The sequence below is a fragment of the Hippocampus guttulatus genome, chromosome 9 (genome assembly GCF_054856545.1).
Source record: "Hippocampus guttulatus isolate MCC_2025c chromosome 9, RoL_Hgut_1.0, whole genome shotgun sequence".
Lineage (NCBI taxonomy): Eukaryota > Metazoa > Chordata > Actinopteri > Syngnathiformes > Syngnathidae > Hippocampus > Hippocampus guttulatus.
In genome coordinates this window covers 7,781,693-7,808,125 of record NC_141269.1, presented here as the reverse complement: position 1 = coordinate 7,808,125, position 26,433 = coordinate 7,781,693, and the positions used below count along the sequence as shown (strand labels likewise).

The 26,433-nt window shown below is 41.9% G+C and overlaps 3 protein-coding genes across 6 annotated transcripts in view; all 3 read left to right on the top strand.

The window, feature by feature from the left end:
• Positions 1–13: 13 nt before the first annotated feature.
• Positions 14–4,773, top strand: LOC147200144 (arf-GAP with dual PH domain-containing protein 2-like). The gene is made up of 11 exons (XM_086121054.1): positions 14–124; positions 1,447–1,577; positions 1,828–1,919; positions 2,079–2,167; positions 2,239–2,351; positions 2,623–2,769; positions 3,066–3,149; positions 3,245–3,307; positions 3,396–3,473; positions 4,053–4,281; positions 4,440–4,773. Exons 1-11 carry the CDS (start codon positions 37–39, stop codon positions 4,466–4,468), a joined length of 1,143 nt encoding a protein of 380 aa, XP_085977180.1. The 5' UTR covers positions 14–36; the 3' UTR covers positions 4,469–4,773.
• A 266-nt stretch (positions 4,774–5,039) lies between these two features.
• rhot1b (ras homolog family member T1) lies at positions 5,040–16,877 on the top strand. Of its 3 annotated transcripts, XM_086120465.1 has the most exons (20): positions 5,040–5,395; positions 5,980–6,038; positions 6,139–6,220; positions 6,551–6,594; positions 6,686–6,739; positions 6,962–7,014; positions 7,610–7,718; positions 8,719–8,820; positions 9,345–9,443; positions 9,527–9,635; positions 9,719–9,839; positions 9,992–10,076; positions 10,298–10,443; positions 11,301–11,401; positions 11,548–11,678; positions 11,778–11,861; positions 12,520–12,642; positions 12,738–12,940; positions 14,281–14,403; positions 15,466–16,877. In XM_086120465.1, the coding sequence occupies exons 1-20, from the start codon at positions 5,359–5,361 to the stop codon at positions 15,581–15,583; spliced, it is 1,983 nt and encodes a 660-aa protein (XP_085976591.1). In that variant the 5' UTR covers positions 5,040–5,358; the 3' UTR covers positions 15,584–16,877. The 3 variants fall into 3 exon arrangements, with proteins under 3 accessions (XP_085976591.1, XP_085976592.1, XP_085976593.1); XM_086120466.1 differs by lacking the exon at positions 14,281–14,403; XM_086120467.1 differs by lacking the exons at positions 14,281–14,403; positions 15,466–16,877 and adding an exon at positions 12,988–13,129 and having other exon boundaries at positions 12,738–12,897.
• A 1,134-nt stretch (positions 16,878–18,011) lies between these two features.
• Positions 18,012–26,433, top strand: part of rhbdl3 (rhomboid, veinlet-like 3 (Drosophila)) — a 31,941-nt gene continuing 23,519 nt past the window's right edge. For both annotated transcript variants that reach the window (XM_086120741.1, XM_086120740.1), the window contains exons 1-3: positions 18,012–18,201; positions 18,337–18,780; positions 19,701–19,724. In XM_086120741.1, coding sequence (XP_085976867.1) covers positions 18,661–18,780; positions 19,701–19,724 — 144 coding nt within the window. In that variant the 5' untranslated portion in view covers positions 18,012–18,201; positions 18,337–18,660. The remainder of the gene's footprint in view (positions 18,202–18,336; positions 18,781–19,700; positions 19,725–26,433) is intronic.

Sequence of the window (26,433 nt, the reverse complement as noted above, 5' to 3'; positions counted from 1 at the left end):
GACTCCATTTGACAAGAGCCAGCAGAGCCTTTACCTATGGCCAACCTAGAGAGAAACAACAAAATCTTGCTTGATTTGATGAGACAGCCTTGGAACAATACGTGTGCTGACTGTGGTGCTCCTGGTGAGTTTTGATTTCTATAATTCAGTGGTGGGGAAGCGTTATCTTATCAGGGGCCATTTCACTCTTTACAAATGCCTCCCCAATAGCCTAGCTAAAGTTGTGGGAAAAAAAGATATGATGCAGCATCCACGCAACTGTCATTAATGTTCTTGCCATCATCAGTTAAAAAAAAAAACACCACTCAGGCTACTAAAACTAGACTCCTGTTTAGAAAAGTGCCTTGACTGTTACATACAGAACTTTTAGCCATTTTTGAGAGTACTTGCCTTCATTACGGTCAAAGGTAAGCTTGGGCCAGTCATAGCTAATCAACAGCCAATCACAGGGCACATCGAGACAACCATTCACTCTCACATTAACATCTATGGACAATTTAGAGTCTTACACATTTGGGGTTGTTGTTTTTTTTTTTTTTTTTTTTAATGTGGGAGGAAGACGACATGAAGGAAACCCACCCAAACCCTACATTGGGGAGCCAGAATTAAGATTCGAACCCAGAACCTCGAAACACCAATTGCATCATCCTGCTTTTTTGAGAACAATTTCTTGAGTTTAGATTTGTATGGTAGTGCGGATCATATGCTTGATGTCTTCTTTGTGTTTGCTTCTTTTGTTTTTGTTTTTTTTTCTTTTAATGGATAAGAGTTAATTTCACTGTGCGCTAAAAGAGTTTAAATATTGACGGCCTTGGGCCGAATGCTCGCATCTGCAAACCGATCACATTTTCTAGAAAAAAAGGTTTGTTTTTTGAGACATTAACATTGCATCGTCAAAGAGAGCAAAGTATTTTCAACTGTTTGGATAATAATTTGAAAAATAGCCAACCCCATGCGGATTCTGACCAGTGGTATCGATATGTGAAAAAATATTAAATTCACAGAATTTGGGTTTCCTCCCGGCAACATCGAATCAGGTCACACTTAATACTTTTAGTTTTTCTGGTTGTATTCTGTGGAAGGAAGGCATCAAGCATATTCTGAATAAGTATTTCTGGTCATTCTAACATTGCTAAAACAAATAATCTGAAGCTTTTACACACTGTTCGAAATGAGCTGCAAGAACAGGCACATTGTGTTCATTGTAATTTAAAGCCACACTTTGGTCACATTTTATAGGATCAGAACAGGAAATGGTGACTGTGTCCCCAGTGTTCCTCAACCTTACTGTCATCACTGTCGGGGTAAATTTATGTACAATGTGTTTATCTTTGTAGAATAGGTGTTAATTGTCATATGGGCTTGTATTTCATGTTCTTGTATGATAATCTCACCCCGTCTGTGTTTAGTTCCCATATCAACATTGTTTGCGTGCTTGCCTTGCAGAGCCTGATTGGGCTTCCTACACGCTTTGTGTGTTTTTGTGTGTCAACTGCTCTGGAATGCATCGGAACTTGCCTTCTATCAGCAAAGTCAAGTCCATACGTCTCGACCATTGGCAGGACTCTCTTGTAGAGGTATAACTTTCTTTTTCTTTTAGGCTCACATAGCCTCATTTAAATACACGTCTTTAAATAAATGTCTTTGCTCTCATCAATACCGTTTCTCAAACAGTCTTCTCTTTTTTTAACCCTTCTTATTGTCTTCAAAAGTTGTGACATTGTGAGCATGTACTCCAGATAATGCCACTTTTTCCATGATCTCGAAGAAAATTAGCAATCTGTACAATGCATGCGTTCAATGTCACTTTTTTTTTTGTCACCTCAGGCCATGAGTCAGCGGGGAAACTTGGCAGCCAAAGCCACTTACGAGAAATGTGTTCCTGCGTTCATCTACCGGCCGGAGCAGAGAGACTGTGTGTATGTGATGATTTGTCATCAGTGCAGTTTATTAGCTCAGTGGAATTGAAAGTGAAGGCTCGCCGATATGCTTTTGGAATCTCCTATTGCAAACGTTAAAACGGGAACAAACACACAGAGAGCAGCTATTAAAGCAGCCTGGTGATTTATAACCGCCAGGGTTCTTAAGGATCAGTGGATTCGTGCCAAGTATGAAAGGAGAGAGTTCATTGGAGAGAAAGGCTATTTTCAACAGTCGTATGGTGCAGGTATTACAACTTTTTTATTTTTGTTTCCGAATGCATGTCCATTAATTTGTTTTGTGTGCTTGATGTGTTAGACACCATTGAGGCAACGCTGTGGAAGAAGGGCAAAGACAACAGGCACTTTTTAAAAAGGATCTTCCTGCTGTCCCACAAGGACTTCACTCTCAGATACTTCACAAAACAGAATGTTGGTCCTAAGATTGCTCTCAATAGAATTTGGGAGAATTTGGAATTCGGCTAGTGGCCAAGGGCATTGAGTTACATTGTGCAAATGAATTTTTGTAATAATATTAAATAATGTTACCATTTCATTTTTTTAAATATTTTTGCAATACAGCGGGACTTCTATTTTTGTATGCCATATTTTTTTGTACAGTTCAGTTTTCAACTTTTTTTTTTCCCTCCAAGATATTGGTGTAACTTCTATTTCGATCATTGCTACTGTTGTTCAAACCAAGTCCAGAGTTCCCAAAGCTGTGATCAGCATGAAGGAGCTGAATGCGGTTTTCCAGCCCGAGAAGATCGGACACGCTCACGGCCTGCAAATCTCCTACTTGCAGGAGGTACGGACCAGGAATATCTTTGTTTACCACGAGAATGGACAGGTGAGGCACAAATTGCTGAAGCACGGTATTCACCCAGTTGGTCTAGAGGTCACCAACCTTTCTGAAAGTGAGAGCCACAACTACAAAGTACTACGTACGACTCATGAATGTGAAGGGCTGCATTCTGAAATAAAAAACTTTAAATTACCCTTCATTATTTTATAAACTTATTCTTAACAATTAATGATTTGCCAGTGGTGGGTCTCTGGACCGGTACTGATGTTCAAATTGAATCTTAACAATTTTAAATAGGACTCCCTTTTTAAATACCTTGTGTTGTACTCACACTTCTACAGGTCATTGTTTCCTTTTTCAATGCTATTCGAGCAACACGCTTGGCTTACCTCCAGAAGAAGCATCCCACGCTACGACAAAGTGAGGTGGGATCAATGTAGTGATTGTGATCAACGTAGCACATTTATATCAGAATTATGAACAACTTTAACGTGCGCTTATCGTGGGTTTATCTGCAAAGTTAGTACCTCAGTTAACAAGACACTGCCTTAAGGAGGGATACATGGAGAAAACTGGCCCGACGGTGCGTCGCCTACCAAAAATCATGCGTCAAAAATGTTCATATTTCTATTTGTTATCTTTTAACGTGCTATATTCTGTTTGTTTTGCAGCAGCGGGAGCCATTCAAAAAGAGATGGTTCACTCTGTGTGCATTGAACAGGAAGCTTCTCTATTATAAATCCCCACTGGTAATGCCCCCCCCCGCCCCCCCCCAAAAAATCTGTCATATTTAAAAAAAAAAAAAAAACATTATTTTAAAATACGTTCACTACATTTACATTTACACTATAAATTGCCATGCATGTCCCCATCCAGGGTACAAGCGATCTGCTTACAGACGCTTAGTAAGAATGATTAAAAGACCGTATTTCCTCAAATAACAACCATCCTTTTAATAGATGTCATGACCCGATGAGTTGCTGTGTGCATCATCCACTATACAGGCAAATAAATGCCTCGCTCGAATACGTTCTTATTCATTTTCCTGCTTGGAAAACAAAACCATGCATATTCACTTCATACTGTTCACATACTGTATTCAGTAATGCTTGAATGTTAGCATGACTGCTGAGTCAATTTAAACCAAAACAGCAACACCAAAACACAACATATCTCGTTCCCATCATGAAAAACACTTGACATAAATCTCAACATGCTGAGACCATGTTATAAAATTCCCCAAAAAAGGCGTCCCCTCGAATAAACTTCCATCTGCTGTTGAATAAACTATTTGAAGTGTAATCCTGTGCTGTCTTGTCCCATGTTAGGATGCCACCGAGCTCGGGGCCGTCTTCATCGGCACAGAAAGTCACGGTTACTTGGTGTTGGAGGGCAGCAGGCGCCACTCCAGAGGCGGCCGCTGGCACTGTGCCATCACTCTACACACGCCAGAGAGGGAGTTTGTGTTCATGTGCGAGCAGGAACTGGAACAGCAGGAGTGGCTGGAGGCCTTCGGGAAGGTCATCGGTCAGCCAATGACGCCAGAAGACTATGCAAGTAAGACAAATGATGTGAATATCCATCCATCCATGAAAGGAAGGACTTTATCCTCATGCAAATTTATGTTTACAGGCTTGTTATTGTCTCAGTCAATACACCAGTTCATATTTCAATGCCAAATATGTATACTGTAAGTCTGTTGTTTGTCTTTGTAGATGAAGCCAACATGAGAAGGCGCAAATAACCTGAAGACGTTCTTACACCAATGCACACTATCATTTTTATACTATGGACAAATGTATCGGGAGATATCTGTCTCATAAAAGCCTCACTACTAAGTTGGATGCATGAATATCTAGGTAAGATGAGGTGTTATTATTTAACGGTTGCGTGGGTCTGACTAATGGTTTGCATGGACTCTTCCCACAATGTAAATAGTTGTATTTTTTTGGTAATGTGTTAGGGTTGTACTGCAGCATTGGTGAAAAGGTTTGTTAAAATCACTGACACGAGTGTCATTTAACTGTTGTGTTGATGGCTCAAATAAAGAACATTTGAGTATTACCTCCTGCCCTGTTTTTATAAGAACACACTTTCCAGCTGTCACAATATCACTGTTTGGGCATCAATGCAATTTCTTTAATAGTTAGGGTTTAGGGTTGAGAATCTAATTAAGAGTCAAATCCAGCCACTGGTTTACTGATTTAAAAAAAAATTGGTTGAAAAATACGGAGCCGAAAGAAAGAAAAAGAAAAGCTTAATTTAATTAAATCGACAGTCGCGCTTCTCGGTCAGCTGATTTGAAGGGGCGTGGTCAAAGAGCCTAGCTACCGCCTGCTAATGCAGTTAGAGTAGATTAACCTAGTCAGCTCCCTGCATGCACTTTCACCGAGGCCTTTCGTCGCCTCGTGGCTTACGACTCACTTATCAACATAAACAGCTTATGTTTGGAATAATTTGGTTGAACCATTTCTCATGTTGAGCATCGAAACGTCAACGCCGTGACATGCGAACGTAGCTGCTAGCTAACTGTCTTGCTGCTAGCGGGGCTGTCAGTGTCCTCCTTGCCCGCGGGAGCATAAATGTGTGACACATTGTACGGCCGTGGCGTAGGTGAACGACACACTGGGGACGATGAGGAAGGACGTCAGGATCTTACTGGTTGGCGAACGTGAGTGTACCTTGGGACTCAGTCATTTCACTGCTGCGTGATGTCCATCTTCATTGCTGCATACTAACTGGATGTCATTGATTTCCCACAATATGTGCAATCCCATTCATTGTTGCAGTAACCTCAATTTATACAAGACGTTATTAGTATCCTTGAGGGCATGATCACACCCATTTTAACACGACTTGATGATGTTTTTTTAAGTTTCTTTACAAACCATCAAGACTGCATGCTTGTTATTCCTGATCAATAAAAAGCTTGTATTCTCTTGTCGGTCATACAAAAGAATGTTTATTTTTTTGTGTTGCTAATTTATTTTTTTAAAAGGGCAATTCAAAAGCTTATTACATTTGGACTAACGTTCATTTTGTTCGTCAGTGACAAAAGTCAATTAAATCCCAAAGTGTCTTCGTTATGAATTTAGTTTTTAGCCACCCCACTAAAATGCTGAGGGGTCATGGTTTTAGGTTCAAATTAAATCTTAGCCACTGTGTGGAGTTTGCATCGAACTGTATGCTACTTAAAACATGGTGTAGTTTGGTGCATTACCTTCCAAATTCTAACTTGTGTTGTTTGATTCACAGCTAAAGTGGGAAAGACATCGCTCATCATGTCCCTGGTCAGCGAGGAGTTCCCAACTGTGGTAAGGATGTCTAACTATCCTTACACTTCACAGAAAGTACCTGCGGTCTGTTGGGAAGAGATCAGCCTCGCTAGTGAAGTGACGTGAATGTTTTCTGTAGGTTCCTTACCGAGCTGAGGAGATAACCATCCCTGCAGATGTCACTCCAGAGAGAGTCCCCACACACATTGTCGACTTTTCAGGTCCTTCATAAACTACACAGGCAACGTTTTAACTAGCATTTGAACATTACTAATTGTAAAAAGAAAAAAAAACAAAGCGAAAGTAACGACAATTCACTATTTGAAGCCTGGAATGAATTAAGTTGGAAAGTAAACTCGTAAGTCATTCAGCTGCATGCTATCTATCATTAGAATCTAGAATCTGCTTGTGAAATGAATGTACACATTTCATTAATATTGCACTGTACTCTATTGTTCCGAGCAACCATGCTGTTTTCAACTTTCATATCTGTTTCTATGTTGTGGTTCTATGTGTGATTGTTCATCAGATCATTTGTCTTCCCTGCGCAGATGCGGAGCAGACAGATGAGCAGTTGTTCCAAGAGATCTCAAAGGTCAGTCTCAAGATTGTTATTTTGTACGTCCCATGTTAAGTGCTGACTTCAACTGACACTTACTGGCCCCCGCTGTCTTCTTTTCCCGTAGGCAAATGTGATTTGCATTGTGTACTCCGTCAACAATAAGACGTCGATAGAGAAGGTGAGTAAGAATAACAATAATGACCATGATGCGAATAGCTGGCTTCTGGCAGCTCGTCTGTTTGTGCATCGGCTCACCAGGAAGAGATGTGATATATATGAGATATGCTCCAACCCACCTGCGACTCTACTAAGGACGTGCGCTACAGAAAATGAATTGAAGCAAATAATTTGGAAATGTCATTGATCACGGTACCTTTTTTTTTTAAATTCTCTTCTTCAGGTGACCAGCTACTGGATCCCCCTCATTCTTGACAACACAGACAAGGACAGCAGGTATGTGTATATTGTCTGGGTTTTAAAACTGCACTGCATCATATTGAGAGTTTTTTCCAAATACTTTGCTTTGCACATGAAGCTGAAAGTATTGTGCAGTATTTGGTAAAAGCTCTCATGATGATGCTGTCCAGTTCTTCACCACTACAAATAAAGTGAATGGTAAACATTCATTTTTATTCAAATGACCCTTTGTTACCATTGTGACCATGGGGGGAGCATGAGTCTTGCGAATAGAGTGGCTACTAGTTGCAGTAGGTGTCTGTGGAGGGGGGAAAACTCGCATACTGTATAGACAAAAGCATTTTCACTCATGGAGGCAGCACGTCATACACGACTGTACACTATGTGTATAAATGAGCCCCACTGTTATGTAACAGTGGAGACAATTGTTGAACAGCTCACTCACACACATTTTGAGAATTTGGCACATCATGAAAAGATTTACTTGGTTGTTTAACTTTACACTTGATGGATGGGCAGGCATTCCAGAGACCCAACTGTTTATACATAATACCCTATAAAGTCTACTTTCTGTAATATGTGCTCTTTAAAATACAATTTTTGTCCCTCATATATGTTCCTGTGTATCCAGGGTTCCTCTCATCCTGGTGGGAAACAAGTCTGACCTAGTGGAGCACAGTAGCATGGAGACCATCCTGCCCATTATGAACCAGTACAGCGAGATCGAGACCTGCGTCGAGGTGGGGGGGAAACCTTTCTCACCAATAAGGCAGCGCAAGTGCATTAATGTTCTCGACTTAATGTACTCACTCTGACCTAAGAGACACATTCAATAGAATGAAGTGCCGTCAGCCCCCCCACACTTTTAGAGTTTGGCATTGTCCAATTTGAAGTCAGAAAATTTTTTTTTTTGTTTGTTTTTATCATCATTATTTTTATTACTGTCAGTAACCACGCCAAAAAAAATGTCATACTCGTGGTCTGCTTAAACTTTTACCTACCGCCTGTCATATACGAGTAGTCACTCTCAACAGTTCGGCTGGCTCCTCGGGCCCACGTCTTACTTATCCAATTACAAATCCAACAGCAGCCATGCAAGATTTAGGATTCCCAATCAGCGGGAGAGGTTAGCGAGATGGCACGGGCCATGTCTGCTGTGTGTGCTTTGGATCTCAATAGTTTTGCCTCAATAAAATTTTATGCAATCGTAGTTTGCGGCAGAAACTCTAACGCAGGCATCTCTTTTAGGGGAGGTATTTGTAGACATTTGCCGTTCACTGTTGCGTTCAGTCGCTTTCCGCATGAATAGTGGCGGTTCACTGTGATGCTTTTTGGACGTCTAAGGACTTCCCCGTCCTCGAAAGCCACGTATTCATTTCCTAAGCTAATGCTATTCTTCCTGTATTTTTTTTTCTTTGTTAAATAGCATGCAAATGGTAATTAAAGACTTCCTGCGTTCGGGTCATCACCTGTCTTTTTTGCAGACGGGATAATCAGAGCAGGCATGGTGCTCAGACGGATCCTGTGTTTTAATACCCTGTCTGGCCATGCCAAACGCACACACGTGGACGCACACACACACTGGGCAAGAGAATGTTTCCATTGCACTGTCACTTGGTATTCACCCTCATGCCAAGTCAAGTGTAATTCCGCCCTGCTTCAAGGTTTATGTCCTACAAACTCACGTGCCGCACAGTAGTAGCCATGGCCTTGAAACAGTTCTTGTTTTTTTACCTCTAGTGCTCAGCAAAAAATCTGAAGAACATCTCGGAGCTGTTCTACTATGCCCAAAAGGCTGTCCTTCATCCCACTGGCCCCCTCTACTGTCCAGAAAAAAAGGATGTAAGTGTCGCCATCATAATGAGCCAGAATTACTACAGGATGCAGCTTATGACAATACTTGATCTCATTGTAGCACATTTCTGACCCTGTGACACTGACAATTTAATTGAGCAACTTCACTGCAGTACAGGTACAGTAACAAAGCACATTTTCAGCAAGCTGGTGCGATGTGGTTTCTACCCAAATTTATTTCTCGATGGTGCCGTTGGGAATTTATTATCAAGAGTCCTGCAGTATTTGTGTTTGTCACTGAGTTGCTCTGTCCTAAAACTTGCAAACTAAAATATTCATTCATATTTTATTTAGTTACCCAGCCAATTAACTAAATGAATTGTACATGACATGATTATACATTTCATGAAATTATTTTATTTTTATTTCATTTGTTTTATCTCATTGACAAATGACGTGTTAAAAAAATAAATAAATCAATTGTGGCTTTTGAATACAAAAATGTGCCCACCCCTGCTCCGTGGGGTTGACTCTAAATGCAAATGCATCATATAGTCGTGTTTTGGTCCTAGATGAAGCCACTTTGCGTCAAGGCGCTGACGCGAATCTTCAAAGTGTCCGACTTGGACAACGATGGTATTCTCAACGATAGTGAGCTTAACTTCTTTCAGGTAATTTCCCTGTTTGCTGATATTATTGAGAATCGACTGACTCAACAATGCGGATTAACTAATGTTATTTTGGTACCCCCTAGAGGACATGTTTCAACATGCCACTGGAGCCGCAGGCGTTGGAGGATGTGAAAAATGTCGTGAGGAAGAATTCGAGAGATGGGGTGTGCGACAATGGACTCACTCTCAAAGGTTGGCACTCTTAAAACACACACTCGCGCGTTAGACCCGACTTTAGTCTTTAACCGTGTCGCTTCTTCGTCTTCCCTATCCAGGCTTCCTGTTCCTGCACACGCTGTTCATCCAGCGAGGTCGACACGAAACAACGTGGACAGTCCTGAGGAGGTTCGGATACGACGACGACCTGGAGCTCAATCAGGACTACCTCTTCCCTCCGTATGTCTTCTTCACGCTGACATGATCATCATGAACGGGGACTACTGTTAGTGCGTTGGGATTTTAGCCATTCCCTCCGTGTGTGTGTTTCCCCTTTTTTTCCTCAAACATGCTCTGTTCTCTGACCGTCGTTTTTCATGGTGACGTTACAGGCTGAAAGTCCCCCCCGACTGCACCACAGAGCTCAACCACACAGCCTACCTCTTCTTGCAGAGTGTCTTCGACAAACATGACAAGGTATAATCCTTGACGTCTGGCTGCATGTTCTTTCAACTCTGAAAAGCTGCTCAGTCTGCATTACTGTACGTAACCCAATCGGCCCCCCTACTTACTGATACCTGCCAGTCCTGACCCCATGTTAAGGCTCGCTTTCACATGACAGGAGAATTGGCAGTGAACTTCGAAGGGCAAGCGCAACAGTGAAAAAGAATCACGTGCTGTGCTCTGTGTTCTGTCAGGACCGTGACTGTGCCATGTCGCCAGAGGAGCTGAGGGACCTGTTTGATGTTTTTCCCTACATGCCCTGGGGTCCTGACGTCAACAATACAGTGTGCACCAACGAGCAGGGCTGGATCACCTACCAGGGTTATCTCTCACAGTGGACGTGAGTGGCGTCTTTTTTTTTTCTAACGCAGGAGTGGCACATGGGCTCCAGTCTATAAACAGGCCCAATGATCATTTTGCATTATCAAGAGTCCTGCAATATTTGTTGCATTAATTTAAAAGCCCCATTTTTTTTGAGGGCGTGTGTGAATAAATAAATTAATGGCTTTTGGGGGTAATTTATTGCACATAGTAAAATATGAGTTAAAATATTACATATACAGTATATGCTCAACATTTGTTTGTTTTATTTTTTGTTTTTTTGTTTTGGTTTGTTTATTGAACATAAAACGTAGTTTTATTAACTTATTGGTTTATAAATTCAAATTCAATGAATTAAAAATAAAGTCAAAATGAGAATGAATTATCTTTTCAGATTTTTAACTAATTTACGAATGGCTTGGCCCATCTGTCCATTTTGAAATCAAACTTTGCTCACCACTGATCTTATTTGTACTAAAAATAATTTGATTTTTTTTTCGTTTGTCATAAAAATGGCATAGTAATGAAAACAATTTTTTGTATTTGTCTTGTGTAATTTTCTTAATCTGTTAAAATTAAAAAATCTACTTAACTTAATTTTGTTGCTGCATGTATTATCTATGCTAAGTAGTTTTATTTCTTTGCATTTTATTTCAAATCCTCTGAGTATTTAACACACTTTATTATTTTTCCAGATTTAATTAAATTGTTTTATATACTTTTAAAAATTTACTTACCGATTGTTTCTGTATTTGTTCTTTTTTTTCCACACAAGTCACACAATTAGTCATTTATATTCAGTTTTTATCATGCTTTTTAAAGAACTATACATTCCTCTAATTGTTAGTTTACCCTTATTATTGTTAATATTTTCAGTTTAACAACTTATCTGGATGTCCAGCGTTGCCTGGAGTATCTGGGCTACCTTGGCTATTCAATCATAGCTGAGCAGGAGTCCCAAACAGCAGGGATAACAGGTAAACCAGAAAAAACAGCTTTTTATACACATACGCACACACACACACAGACTGCTGTGCTTTGTTGAGACTTGCGGACATGTGACGTGCATAGGACACGTCCTAACTAATCCTGTGATGCGTACGTGACACCCCCCGTCCCCCAGTGACCAGGGATAAGAAGATTGACTTGCAGAAAAAGCAGACACAGCGTGGCGTCTTCCGCTGCAATATCTTCGGAGATGTCGGCAGTGGGAAGAGCGGCTTCCTCCAAGCCCTTTTGGGGAGAAACCTGATGGTAAACCACAAAATGTGTCAGCCCTGAAAAATAAGTCAAGAAGCTATTTGTCACTGTGGCTCAACTTCCCAAACTTTATATGATTTTATTTTTTTTCAGCACCAGCAAATGATCAAAGAGGAACATAAATCCTACTACGCCATCAGCACGACCTTCGTTTATGGTCAGGAGAAATACCTTCTAGTAAGTGTCTCGCTAAGATTGATGGCTGTCTTCATATTTTCCATTTCCATAAAGGTGGCAGCAGCTTTGACCTGGAATCCCAGAGTTCCCTCATTCATTTGGGCCACTTTTATTCGTGATCTTTTTCTTTTGTTCGCGACCCACAACCTGCGACCATAGGTGGACAAAATTTGTGATCAAGAGCCGCATTTTACTTTTGAATGGACAGACGAGCAAAGTTATTTGTAGATAATAGATACAGTGGTGCCTTCTGAGACGAGTGACTCCACTTAGGAGGGGTTTTTTTTCTGTCCTAAACGCTGTTGTTAGGCCATTTTATTTATTTTTTAACTCGTGAGCGCAGACTTGAGATACAATCACTTTATGGTGTGAACTCATCTCACTTCATATCAAGCAGCCCTTTCTCACATAGTGAAGAATTCATCAGAAAAGCGCATTCAAGCTTTTTATTGCAACCCCTATTCAAAGTTTAAACTAAACCAACCATATAGCTTCGCCTTTCCCTTTGCTAGCTTCATTGCTAAAGCTAAATCTCATCTGTGTTGCTGTGCTTTTAAAAGAATGAATCGAGCAATATTTGGCCCCCGTGCGATCTTTTGCCCACCCCTGCTGTAGACAAATAAGACCAAAGTCAGTATTTTTTTTTGGTTCTTCTCAGCTTCATGAAGTGTTCCCTGACTTGGACTACCTGTCTGACACCGACCTGACCTGTGACATCGTCTGCTTGGTTTATGACATCAGCAACCCGTACTCCTTCGATTATTGCGCTAAAGTCTTCAAGGTACAATTCCCATGCTAACGGCTCTTTTAAAAAAAGAACAGAAAATCCCTGATTTGAATAGCATCTAAACAGGCATGTCACCCTTGCTTTCATAGCAATACTTCATGGACTGCAAGATCCCGTGCATGATGATAGCGGCCAAGTCGGACCTGCCCGAGACGAAACAGTTCTACGACTGCAGTCCTCTGGAGTTCTGTCGGAGGCACAAAATGCCTCCTCCGCAATCGTTCACTTGTAACACAGCGGGGCCGCCTGGTAGAGACATCTACACCAAACTCAGCACTATGGCCATGTACCCGTAAGTATGCCCATGTCATCGCGCGATTCTCTATTTCCTTCCCACAGGCAGCTGAATGAATCCCATGAAGGAAACGAAGCAGGTCGTGACTGAATAAACGCAGCACCGCGATGCCACTAGGGGGCAGTAATTACCTTTCGTGTCAGCGATACCGCCTTGTGCCGCAGTCGACGTTCTTACTGCCAAGCACATCGACGACGCAACTGACACGGCGTCTGTAAGCTGATGTTTAAGGCGGAGTTTCAAGTAAAAGATGGTTGACGTTTTGACAAAAGCACAAAACAAATTAAGAATGTTCTCAACATTTGTATGCAGTGTTTTGTAAAAATGCATTTGCACAAATGAAGCTCCCCTATTAATTCCTGACTCCTAATTTCCTGGAGCTCTCTGCAGTTAAGTAATTAAATTCTCCCTCGCACCACATGAGGAAAAACCATCTCAGATAAGAGTCACCTTCCTACCTTTTCGTCCTTCTTTCATTCCTCTCTTTCTTCTGTTCTATTGTGTAGTTTCCCTCCTTCGTTTCCTTCATCTTCCCTCCTTTCTTTCTTTGCAAGTTTTCATTCATCTTCCTTCCTCCCGTTCATTTTTCCTTCTTACTCCCATCCTTTCTTGTTTGTTGGTTTTTTTCATTCCTTCCCATCTCTCATACATATCCTTCAATGTTTTGCTTTCCTCCTTTTTTCTTTGTTCCATTCCTGACTCTAACCTTCCTTCAATCCTTCACTTTCAACCCTTCAATCATTCCTTCCTTTATCATTCCTTCCTTCTTTCATCCTTTCTTCTTTTCGCTTTCCTTCCTTCTTCCTGTCTTTCTCTTTCATTCTTTCCTTCTCTCTTTCATTCATTTTCCTTCCTTCTTCCTTCAATCTGTCCTTTCTTTCAATTTTCCCTGTTTCTTTCTGCTTACTTTTTTTTTTCCAATTCCACTTTCTGTTCGTGTTTTGTTTTTCTGAAGGCCCTGACAGTTGCCCCCCCCCCCGCCCCCCCAAAAAGTCTCTTAACATTCAAGATCTTGCTCTTGTGTGCACATCTGGAGTAGGACAAAGATCGTCTGTTAGGGCCTGTCGCTTCACCACTTTGCTGCGTCGCTCACTCGACTTGACGCACGGCGCGCTTGGCTGCCCTGCGGCCTGGCAGGCACTGTTGCATTACCTCCACTCAAGCACAGCGGTGCTCACGTTCGATCCCCGCGGAGGCTTCGAAGCCTGCAGGGGGAGCATAAACAATCACATTTCTGTTGTGGTGGCAACTCTGAGGGCATTTCTACATGATGGCATCTTTTAAAGGCTTCTTCGTCTGGCGTGTGTCCGTGTTTGTATGTGTGTCTTTCTCCTCAGCCACGCGCGACTGCGCTGCATGTGCACTTGTAACCGCTGCACCTTCTGCTTGTGTCAGAACCTGCTCAACTCCGAGCTGCTGCAGACGGTCAGGGCCAAACTCCACGCTGTGGTTCTCCGCAGGTCCTTGTCCAAGATCTTCTCTCTACTCATCCAGATGTTTTTGTGTAACTTGACTTTCACTTCCACATTTCCAAACAAGTTCCTTCATAGGAGAGCCGCCACCAAATCTTAAACGTTACATTTAGCATTTTGGATCTCGGCTAAGCTGACGGTAGAAATGTATTCAGATATTCGTTCTGGGTCCCAAGGAACAAAATGTAATGATCACGCATTCTCATAAGATTTGGACAGTGATGGACATCTGAACGGGATTTTCTCTATGAATTAAATGGAAATCTGATCACCAAGTTGAACAAGAATAGAAGTCGGAATAAAGTTTTAATATTTTCTGATTCAAGGCACACGGAGGCAGTCATGATAGGACGATAAAGATGGAATGTTACAAGAACCAAATAGGAATAAGAATAAAGCAGAAATGTGTGAATACTAATTGAATACAGTTTTGACTAAGTTGTAAAAACTAGTAATGTTATGAACAAATGAATGTGAGAAAAGGTAAGGCTCGATCCTTTTTTTTTTTTTTAAATTGTCAAAAATATGAATTGGAATCTTCATGTCATTTTAATGAGGGAATGTTGGAGGTCGCACACACAAACATTCTTGAAACGACGATTTTAACTTAATTCTGGTAATTTTATGACTTGACCTGAGTATGCACAGTATTTAAACACCAGCCATCACATTCTCTTTCACTTGTCCTCTTCTTCCATCTTATTTATTCTTTTTTTTTTTTTTTTTAACGAAACCGTTTCCTTGCATTCTCTGGCCCGCATGTTGTTGAAAGCCTTTCTATTTTGACTCTTCCCTTTGTTGTCTTTAGGTTGATAGCCTTTTTATTCATCTGGTGAGCCATCAACTGACTGTCCTTGTTTCTTTTTTATCTTTTTTATGGGCCACTTCATCACCATCTTTCATCCTTGACATGTCACTGATGTACATTTTTCTCGATTCCATCCTATTTTGCGCATCCCCCTTTGTTCATACACCTCGATAGCAGTTCTTTGAAGTGTGTGATGATGACTTCATAAATTCTGACGCCCTTTTTTGCCGTCTTTGTCACAGACATATGAGCCAAGCGGACCTGAAGAGTTCCGCCTTCTGGCTGAGAGCAAGTGTCGGCGCCACCGTGTTTGCTGTGCTGGGCTTCGCAATGTACAGAGTTCTGCTCAAACCACGGTGATGCCTCTCATGACTACCCACAACCCTTTCTTGTACGATACATACTATATGGACAAAAGTATTGGGACAGTCACTCAGCTATGGGTGTGATCGACCTTATGAAAGTCTTAAAGGAGACATCATGTTCGTTTTAAAACAGTTTTCAGGTGTTTTCACATGTCTGTGACTTTCGTTGAAATACCCCCAAATAGTCTCATAGGCCACTTTGTAGACCGTATTTCCTGTCTTGCTGAAATCAATTTTAGGGGCCAGCAAAAAGACAAACAATAAGTCAATTTTACCGGATTGCGTCTTCCGTATTAACAAGACATTCTGTTTAACTTTATGCCTCCATCTTGTTGAAAGGCCCTCTCTGTTCAAGCGACATCGATAAAGACGGTGTTGGATGGGTTTGGTTTAAAAGAACTCCATCACAAATGAGCACCGTCGATCAACATGCTCTCCAAAATCTTCTAAAAAGAATCCCAGAAGAATTGAAGCGCTTGTAGCTGCAAAGAGAGCCTTTCTTCATCATTTCCTCTCGTATTACAGTAGTGCATTTGGGTGAAATTGCAACGTGTCCCAATCCTTTTGTCCATCCAGTGCATCAACACAGGTACCAAATTTCTGACTTGAGATGCACTGATATTTATTTTGCTTAAAAAAAAAAAAAAATGCAATATTTAATTTTCTACTTCAAAGTGTAATTTTGCTTATTGTGCATGTGTGCAGAAAGAAAACATATATTTATATCAGAGGAATATAAGAAGCTGCTGCTGATTGAAGCATACTAAAATGTATACGGGTGTGTTCCATAATTTTTTTTTATTTTTCATTTTTCTTTCGGTCGGCCCGTTGACTGCACTTGTCAAGCCAGACGAGAGATGCAATATTTTAATTAGTGATAGTGTACATACTGTAAATAACTCTGTGCTTCTCCTTCAGACTGGCTGGCATGATACTTAAGCATCGATAGGATTTATTTATTTATTGTTTTTGCCTTTTTATGGCCAAGTGTGTGAATGGGGACATGTGACCTGCACAATTTAGTCATGCTGCAAAACACATTTTATCATTTCTGGCCACATTCCATCCATTACTCACCTTAATTAGTATGTGCTGTCTAGCTGAAAATGAAAGCATCTTTGTTTCTCCCCATGACCTTTTTCGAAATCTCCACCGAATTTCTTGTAGCGGAAGATTCAACGTCAGTCTGTAATGTACAACTGTTTGCCATATGTTACGATTGGATGAGCAGTATTTCCCAGGCACCACCATTTGGAAAAATCACAATAAATACAAATCATCTGGTTTGATACTGTATGTCTGAATGTTTCTCCACAACTGATTAATTCCTCCTACTTGAGAGCTCAAAACGCGGTTCACCCTGGACTGGGAGTCAGCAAAGGGGGCAAATAACATTTGAAATGAAATCCAATACCTGTGCTGCGATCAGAGAGTGATTCCTTTCGTAACTTGTTCAGCATTATTGCGGTTCCAGTTTGCGATGGTGTTTTGCATTGTCGAGAGAACTGTTTTCACCCCTTGGGTACACATAAGGTAGTCAAAATAAATTCAAATTAACCAAAATCTCAGTATGATGTAGTGTTTTTCCACTAACACCAGGTAGCAGCATTGCGCAGAAAGAAATTCCACCCAAACCACCAATGTACGGACTGATGTCAATGTTAAATTCCCTCTTGGACTAACCTGCAATTTAGCACATTTTCAGGTTCTGCTCATTAAATCTTATGTTAGGTTTTGCAACCCTCACACGTGCAGCCAACACACCCACAAATTCTCTCATCACGACAAACACGAAGTGTTGTGGTTACTTTGATGGTCATAATGAACTCACACACCTGCAGAGCTCATCTTTGTCATATTCTCCGTGCACCCTCACACACACAATTCCACCCCACTGTGACGCATATCGGATGTCTCCACACTAATTTATGGGTTGCTTGTCTGAAAGGTACCGATCATGAACTTTTTTTTCCCCCGAAAACACCCTCGAGGGGAGAAGGGCAAATTAAAATCACTTGTAAGTGTGGCCCTTCCCTTTTTTTTATATGCCATTTAGCACTTAGCATTTAACTTGCCCATCCCCGATCTATGCCACCGGCGTACAGTGGCAGGCACAGCAATTAAGTGGTCCACTGGATGGCAGAAGATACAATTAACTTTTGAATCCACTTTTTTTTGTGAAAGATAAGATCAAATATGTAATTGGTAAAACCGATTGTAAAAGAAAAATAGGCAATTAAAAAGTTCGTAAAATACTCATGAAAAACTATTGTAGTTTTGATGACCCCACCCACCCCCCAAATAAAAACGTATTCCATTAAATTCACAATGCAGTGCAACAATATTGATCATCAACAAAAGGACCAAATGACTTCAACGGAGCGTGTGAGTGACAGTCAGCTGCTGAAAGGGGAGGAGGGAAGGAGGTCGTGCGGGGAGGGGAAGAGCTTTCCCCATCCCCTCCCTTCTCCCGCCGCGGACGGAACTCCGGAGCCTCCTGGAGCTAAACCAGGTGGCGGCGGCGGAGTACGCCGGGCTAGCAAACACCTCCCACCACCGATCCCCGAGGTGGAGATAACAAACGCTCCAAATAATCGTGCAGACGTGAAAAAGGTACTGTGACGCACTTTAAAAAAGAAAGCTTGAGTGTTTGCTGCAAACGTCTTGAACTCAACCAATATTAGATGGGATTCGTTCCTGTTACTACTCGATGATGTCATTTCATTTTATTACTATTTTTTTTTCTAGAGTCCTCGACTCCCTTGCTGCTGTTGCGCAGCATCCTGGCTGCTTCCCAAACTTGGACGCTTGCCGCCTTCTCTCCTGCCTGGGATTATCCTAGTTTTCTCTCCTCTCCTTTATCAATCCTTTTCATCCGAGTCGGCGGATTTATCAACTTTTCCTTCAGCGAATCTTGAAGTAGCTTCTTCTCCGTTGTTTTCTTTCATCACTGGAACTCATCTCACGACGATGGTGGTCAAGTGAAAGTGACGCCGAGGAAGGAGCCACAGTGGAGGGGAGAATATAAAACCATGCGGAGTCATCGGTGAGGTACTGCGGGTGACCAGGAGGATGGCGGGCGGCAACCGGGAGCTGACGGTCACCTCCTCCCCGGCGGTGGCGGCCAATGCGGAGGGAGAGGAAATAGAAGTGTTGGAGAGCACCGAAGTCCTTCCCGTGGCTCCCGAAGACGTGAGTAGGAGATAACTTTATTGGCGGGCAAAAGTATTGGAACACGTTCCTTTTATCAAGTCACCGTGCACTTACTGTATATTTGTTATATAGATATATCCATGCATTCCCTGATCCGCTTATCCTCTCATGAGTTGCGGGGGCGTACTGGAGCCTATCCCAGGTGTCTTCGGGCAGTAGGCGGGGGAGACCCTCAACTGGTTGCCAGTTAATTGCAGGGCACACATAGACAAAAACAACGCTTACATTCACACCTATTTTTGAGTGTTCAATGAGCCTGTCATGCATGATTTTGGAATGTGGGAGGAAACCGGAGTACCCGGAGAAAACCCACACAGGCACGGGGACAACATGCAAACTCCACACAGGGAGGCCAGAGCTGGAATCGGACCCTGCACCTCTGCACTGTGAGGCCGACGTGCTAACCAGTCCATCACCGGGCCGCCCTATATCGATTGATCGATCGATAGATATACACTTACCAATACAATTTTGGACAGTTCCTTACTTTCCCCACTGATTTTCAAGATGTGTGAATGGCAAAAATATTCTAAAATATTCCCACCGACACGCTCTAAAATCTAAGGCATCACTTAACATTCTCCAGTTACAGTTTTCGTTCAAATTGGCTTTTGAATGTGGATTTAAAGCACTTGAATGTGTTGCAGAACAATGGAAAGAGCCGCTAATGACGTCATGTAGTTTTGGGAGAAGGAGGCAATACTCGCACAAATGTGAGCGGCTCCTTGTTGTCATATGCTTTCATATTATCTTCATCAGCTGCAGCTCAGTGAACACAATGATTAGGTAATAGCCCAGTGCACACAGCATGTTTAGGATAGTATTTTTAGGATCATCCTTTCCAAATAGGTACTCAAGCCTCATGTCTAAATTCCCCTCTTCTCCTTCTCTTTTCCCAGAAATGGAAGGAACTGTTTAACAAGGTATGTACCGCAAAATTTCTCAACTCTTGCTTGCATCATCCAATTGTGTTCATTTTCTGTGACCTTTTTTTTTTTTCTCCACATTTGCCAAGAAATGCTTCTCACTATTGCCGCCGTTTCAATTGTTTGGAATAATTACTGGCCAGAAGGATCCAAACAGTGCTAGCTATTAAGCTTATAGTGATGAATATATATGAAGCAGATACTGTATGTTCGAGAACCACCTGTTACAGGTACAGAATATCATTCCATTCCTAATGTAATCGTTTAAGTCACGGTTGTCAAACTAATTTTTGTTGCGGGTCGCTTTGGAGTTACGTCTTCCCTTGGAGGGCCGAATTAATGTTTAATAATCACACCGTATTATTACTTGTACACAACAAATTGATGGATTCCTCATTTTGAAATCAGTCATTTGTTTGTTGTTTGTTCACTTATTGTTCAAGTGAGTGTAAACAGGGTCAGAAAATGATCTCAATGTTATTTATTACACATGACAATTTGACATTTCGGTACAGATTTTAGAAAGGATCATGGAAGTTGACACACATGATCTGCTTTTGCGGGCCACATAAAATGACATTGCGGTCCAGATATGGTCCCCCGGGCCTTGAGTTTGACACCGGTGGTTGAAGTGATATCCTCCCCCCCCAGGGAGCACTAAAAACAGAACTAAATACTACATTTATTATATTCATTAAACATTAATAATATTAATGATCTGTTGAACTGTGGATGTAGGCAATTTTAGCAGAGGTGGCCAGCATCCTGAGGTGTTGATTAAAGGGGGGGGGGGGGGGGGCATAGGCCATTATTTTAGGAAGTGAATGATACAGTACAGAATAGCGAGACGGAAAAAGCTGGTTTTCGCACGTCGTGTAAAAGAGGCTTTTGATATCAAGTCAGGTATGTCACTTTAATGCTCGCTGAATTGAGGGATGCCGAGGCTTCACGAGATCTGCTGATTGTGGTTTGCGCTACGAAGTAACTTTCGAAGAACATGTTTCCCCAAAACATGGATCGAGTTGACCTTTGAAGTTTGCACTGTTTGCCAAGCGGTGTCGTTTGACTTCTTTCTCAAAAGTGTTCGGGTCTCAGTTGGTCGAGACTGGACGTTCTCGCTTCCCGTCAGCTCCGTTTTCGTGTAGGCTCATTAGCCAAATGTATTTTTAGATTCAAATCGTGCCTCGTGCTGCTCGCTTGATATCCTTTTTGAAAAAGCCTGCCGGCTTGCCAAAAAGCAAAACCGGGGGCTTTGGCTTTTGTCAAAGCAAACTCCTGCAGCGACCAGTCGTGTGGGGGGTGACACACACACACTGTAGGGAATTGACCCTGATCATGCAGTGACGGTGGCACAGACACACATCAGCCAGGCCACTTTGGTTTTAATCACAAGAGAGCGGAACGCAGTCCAGCTGACAGACGGTGGACAGACCCCGATGACCACACAACACAAATGCACATACACAAAGTAGTCACTCTGCTGTCCCACCACCTGCCTGCCCTGGGGCCCCCATACTTTCTCTTCGAGGAAATTGTATGCATGAACATAAGTGTTTGTGTGTGTGTGTGTGTGTGCGCGCGTGCATGTGGCATTTAATGGGGTGAGGCAAAGGCTCATGTCAGACCCAGCTTTTTTTCCTTTTTTGCAAAGACGTGGGGTCCCAGGGGATTACGAGAAAGGGAGGAGCTTCCCGTGTGTGTGTGTTTGTGTGTGTCCGCGCATACATGAAGCCTTAAGACTTCCTTTATGTGCCTCCGGCGTGGGTGTCAATGTGAAAAAGTCTCCAAACAGCAGCGTGCCGCTTCCAAATGCGCCGCCGAGCTTTTATTCAGCACGCCTTCCCTTTTGTCTCACAATGACTTGCTTCATTTGTCAAGCAGAGGGCGGGTGACCCCGGCCATCCTCGCCGGCGACGCCAGCATCTCTTAAACGACACAGGTTACTGCCTCACGCGTCCCAATTATGCCGGGGATGCCAGATAAAACAAACAGGAAGTAATTCAATCAAATTTGCGGGCTTTTTCCTGGCTCAAATTAAGCAGGGGCGGCACCATTCTGATCACCAGAAACAATGCGTTTTTTTCTGTGAAGTATTTACAGGATATTAATTTCTCATAACAGTTCTTCTGAGGTCACATTTTTTTGAGCTGGCGATTACCGGTACCCTAAATTTGATCTGGCTGACCAGTATGAAGTGTCAATTTCGTCCAGATTTGCACGATATGGTTCCAGTGACCCAATCTAATTTTTTTTCCGCCTTTTCGCTCATGTATCCCAGGTTTGATATATGTCATGGAAGCATGAGCATCTTAACCCTTTAAAATAAGGCCGATATCGCCCCGATACTTATTACTGGTATTGATTCACGCCCATCTCTCATGGCCCAGATGAGTATTTGACTCAACTACTCTATTTTCACTTTTGTGATGTTACATTTCACTTTGAGGCTAAGATGGGCAGTGAGGCACCAGATTCAAAAGATGCCCTTTCGTGTGACAGATTCTGCAACCTTTTTCATGCGCTTGCAATCCACAAGTCTGGTGTGCAACAGTATCAACCGTGTGGTCAAGTGAGACTTTTCCCTCTCTCAGCAACTTTCACATTTGCCATTCTTCCCAATGAACACGTTAGTTAAATCTTCATCCATATCATCTGTGGCACGCTGATATGCTCCTCCGCATAATTGCCATCGACGTGCGCGCAGATGGCGAGGTCACACTACGCTGACCCTCTCAACATTCCCAGAATGATTGACACCAGCTGAGTCTCGACGATCCCAAACAATTCGGAGGAGCTGGAAATGGCCCGCACTGTATTAAGGAAAGCAATAAGAACAACAGATAACATCTTAAACGATTTAATTGAAAGATTTAATCTTTGTTTATTGTTCTCTGCTGCCGCTGCTCCTCCTCGGGGCACAAAATAAATTTCCGTACTGAAAAGCTAAGTTCCAGCTGGCGGAGTGTGAAAACAGTTTCCGCTTTTATGCTCAGGTAAAAATAGCTGCCGCGCCTCTTGATCGGTAAATGGGAAAAAGACGATGTGCCAAGTTGGCCGTAATTGGTTTCACGGCTCAAATTCACAGCAGCGCTGGCATGAAATTGAAATGTTGCGCTAGGTACAGGGGCACTTTATGGTTTATCCCTTTGTAAATACTGTGCATATGTGTACATATGATAAATCACAAGGTCAAAACTAGGGCCCGACTGATATGGATTTTTATTTTTTAGTTTTTTGGGAGGCTGGTGCAAATTCCAAAATCTGGCAGAATAAAATTCTGACAAGTGATTAATTGTACAATTATTTAAAAAACAATTTAATGAATAAATACATAAATATATATACCAATAAAATATAAATGACATGGATTGTCTTGTTTTTCCCCAAATTGCATTCTGACTGTGTATAGATCTATGAAATAATCAGACTTGAAAAAAATTGCTTTGAAACCGTGTCGATGGTACACTGGAGTAGCAACTCTGCCGTTGCCATGACAACCCAGGAACCTTTCCAGTGATCCATAACATTTATTAGACCAGCCAGGACAACCACGTATGAATTAGCGTCAATTATCAGTGTAGCATTTTGGAAGAGCATTGCTGCACCTAATGATCAGACCATGTTTGTTTTTGTGCACAGCCATGTGTTATTGTTTTGTTTTTTGTTGTTTTATTATTTTTTTAATTTTAAACATGTACATGAATTGACTTGGCTCCTTTTATCCTGCAGTTACAATCTTTTGAATTTATGGAGAAGACCGCATCGTCTCCTTTCAAACCGTTTAGGACACAATGGTGGTTAAGTCTACGCGAGGAACAAAAACGCTACATGCTGTTCAGTTCTTTGTTCACGTTCTGCGGATGAAACTGTAATACATGCCCACTGGGCATAGTAAAACATCTGTTGACAATGTGTGATGGAAGCTAGAGGTGACCCCTCCCGTCAGGTCTCAGCGAACGTTCTTTGTCCAATCAGATTTCAGCCTCTATGTGCTCTGAGAATCAGTATAGTGATGGCGATGAGAGTTTTATTTTGACCAATCGGATTTCATATTATATTTTATCATAACTTTTAAGATAACAGCATTATTCTGTCCTCTGATTGGTTGGCCAGAGCATATATCAGGGGTGTCAAACTCATTTTTGTCATGGGCCACATTTTATTTACAATTTCCCTTGGAGAGCCGTTATGACTGAAACCAAATTTAAAAAAGTCAAGAATAATGGTTTATTCAACTATTGTTTAAGTTACCGGAATGAGGAGTTTGGTTACACGACAATGCTTCCAATATGTCTCTTCTTTATTACATATGAGAATTTTTCATTTGGGTAGAGATTTTAGCAAGCATCATAGAAGTTGACATGTTTGACTTTCGCGGGCCACATAAAAGGATGCGGCGGGCCAGATCTGGCCCCCGGGCCTTGAGTTTGATAGATGTGGCATATATCTAAGATGTTTACCGATCAGTAAGTCTGGTGACTTTAAAAATCTTGCCCAGTCAATCCCGATTTTTTTTTTCTTCATAACCAACAGCTTACTTCAATTTTCCAATCTCGTTTTATTGTAAACCACCAATGAAACGATGCCGTTGGGTTGTCTGAATTGCACATGAAGTAGTTCTCCAAATAAATATGAAATATCTGTCATCTCAGAGCAGCAGTGGCTGACCTTTTCAGACCTCTGCAGAGGTGAGATGAGATCAGCGGACACAAACGGCCAATCGCCAAATCCTCCAAAATTCAGCAAAATCGCCGCCGATTCTCATCCCGGGCCAATCGATCGATGCACCCCTAATTTTATTGAAATGTTTTATACTTGTGTCATGTTATTTGATAAAGATTAATTCTCAAGCGTTCCAAGGGATGTTACATAGCCCAGTTGCTTGCTCTTACATATTGTGCTTGTGTTAAACATTGATGGTTTCAATGCTCGGCATGTGCTGGAGTTAAAAGTTGTCCAAAATCCTCATCAAATGCCCTGATACCACAATGCACTGAATTCCGGAGAGTCTATTTAAAGAATCTTGGATGGGCTCTCATGAACGATCCGTTGACAACAGTTGGGATCCTCACAGTCACAGCAAACTATAACTTGAAGCCAAATCCCTTTTACAGTGGTCCCGTTGCTTTAATGGGATTGAAATAAGCAATAATAATGAGTTTGTGGGTGAGCGCGCATGCTAACAGGCTCTTTCGTAGGCCAGTCGTGAACATTTCCACCGGGGTGTGCATTTTGCAGGGAGGAAGTTTAGTCTCGCCAGGCAGATGGCACGCCGACAATCGCCTCAAACAAAAGCGGACAGCTAGCAGGATCCGCCACGTTTAAACCTCTTTGTTCAGATTTATGACGCCAGATACGCTCTCTAAAACGTTGGTTGGCTTTTCCGATCGCTTTGCGTCATCTGTTCACGAAGCTGCCTTCCCGCCAACTGCTTCACTCGCTTGTCATTAGAATCCGAAAACAAATGTTAACATAATACGGGGGGCACATAATCCCTGTCAGTGATGCATATTACCGAATATAAGCAACATGATCTGCAATCAAATGAACATGTGTCATGGTGATTGTGTTTTCTTGATGGCTGTGAAAGTTTTGTGTACAGGCCTTGTTTCGCTGCACAATGTCTGATTGTTTCTTTTGGCAGAGACGTTTTGGCTCTGTTGTAGAACCACGATGTCAAGTGGCATCAAATCAGTCAAGTCAGATTCCTCTCAAGTCGAGAGTATCGCTCAGATGGAGCACACAAGAGGCTTCCCAGTTTCTAAATTTGAGGGGCCAAAGAAAATGACATTTTTTTAAAAAAATATTTTGACTGCTGGTAATTAGATTAGAAAATTAACACTTGATATGAAAAACGATTGACCCCGGATGCTTGGATTCATTTTGCGTGACTGGAAGCAGTGAGATGGATGGCACTTACTGAAAGAGGCAGGTAGCGATGCTACTTCTTCTGTTTTTTGCCACTCGTTAATTGGAAAGATGGTCACTATTAAGACTAGTGGTGAGAATGAAAGCATACAATGCTGCATGCAATGTGCAGGCTGCGTGGGTTCAGTTCCCAATCTGTGACGGGCTGAACTGGAATAAGCGGGATAGAAAATGCTTGCATTTTGCAGACGACGACGACGACAGTATCACAATACAGTGATTCTGCAGTAATATATGCGGACGCATCTCAATAAATTCTAATACCATAACTGATTTAATTCAGTTGTGAAGAAGTGGAAATGAAACGCGCCGAATATATCAATTCATTACACACAGGAAATGAATCTTCAGAAAGCTCATTTTCATTTGATAGCAGTGGAAAGTGTGACCAAACATTTGACTGGTCGTGTATGTGAAGAAAATAATCATGCAAAATCTGCTGATATCTCGGTTCTTACTTATTTGGTCATTGCACGCGGGATCTGGTGCGGCCGGGTCGTCTCAGCTCATCCAAGGTGAGCGACAGTGCTTCGTCATAAAGGCCCGACCTTTTGTTTTCCATTCTCGTATCATTTTACCGGAGCGTCTGGCTGCCAAAATCTGACAGCAGTGCCAATGTGCTGAAGTCGGTGAGTGTGATGCAGAGGATCGACAGTATTGTAAAGAAGAGGTGAAATGAAGACCTTAATTAAAAGTCTTGCGGGGGGAGCAAAGGTTTTAATCTGGATTTTAAATCATTTTGCTGGTTACGAAGGAAATTTGAATGCCACTATTGTGA

Bases quoted from the DNA above. Each gene is read 5' to 3' on its own strand.
- LOC147200144 (XM_086121054.1), top strand. From the start codon at position 37: ATGGCCAACCTAGAGAGAAACAACAAAATCTTGCTTGATTTGATGAGA. The intron at 1,578-1,827 runs GTATAACTTTCT...TTGTCACCTCAG, and splicing joins GGCAGGACTCTCTTGTAGAG to GCCATGAGTCAGCGGGGAAA. The intron at 3,150-3,244 runs GTGGGATCAATG...TTATCTGCAAAG, and splicing joins CCACGCTACGACAAAGTGAG to TTAGTACCTCAGTTAACAAG.
- rhot1b (XM_086120465.1), top strand. From the start codon at position 5,359: ATGAGGAAGGACGTCAGGATCTTACTGGTTGGCGAAC. The intron at 6,595-6,685 runs GTCAGTCTCAAG...CTTTTCCCGTAG, and splicing joins TGTTCCAAGAGATCTCAAAG to GCAAATGTGATTTGCATTGT. The intron at 9,636-9,718 runs GTTGGCACTCTT...TTCCCTATCCAG, and splicing joins CAATGGACTCACTCTCAAAG to GCTTCCTGTTCCTGCACACG.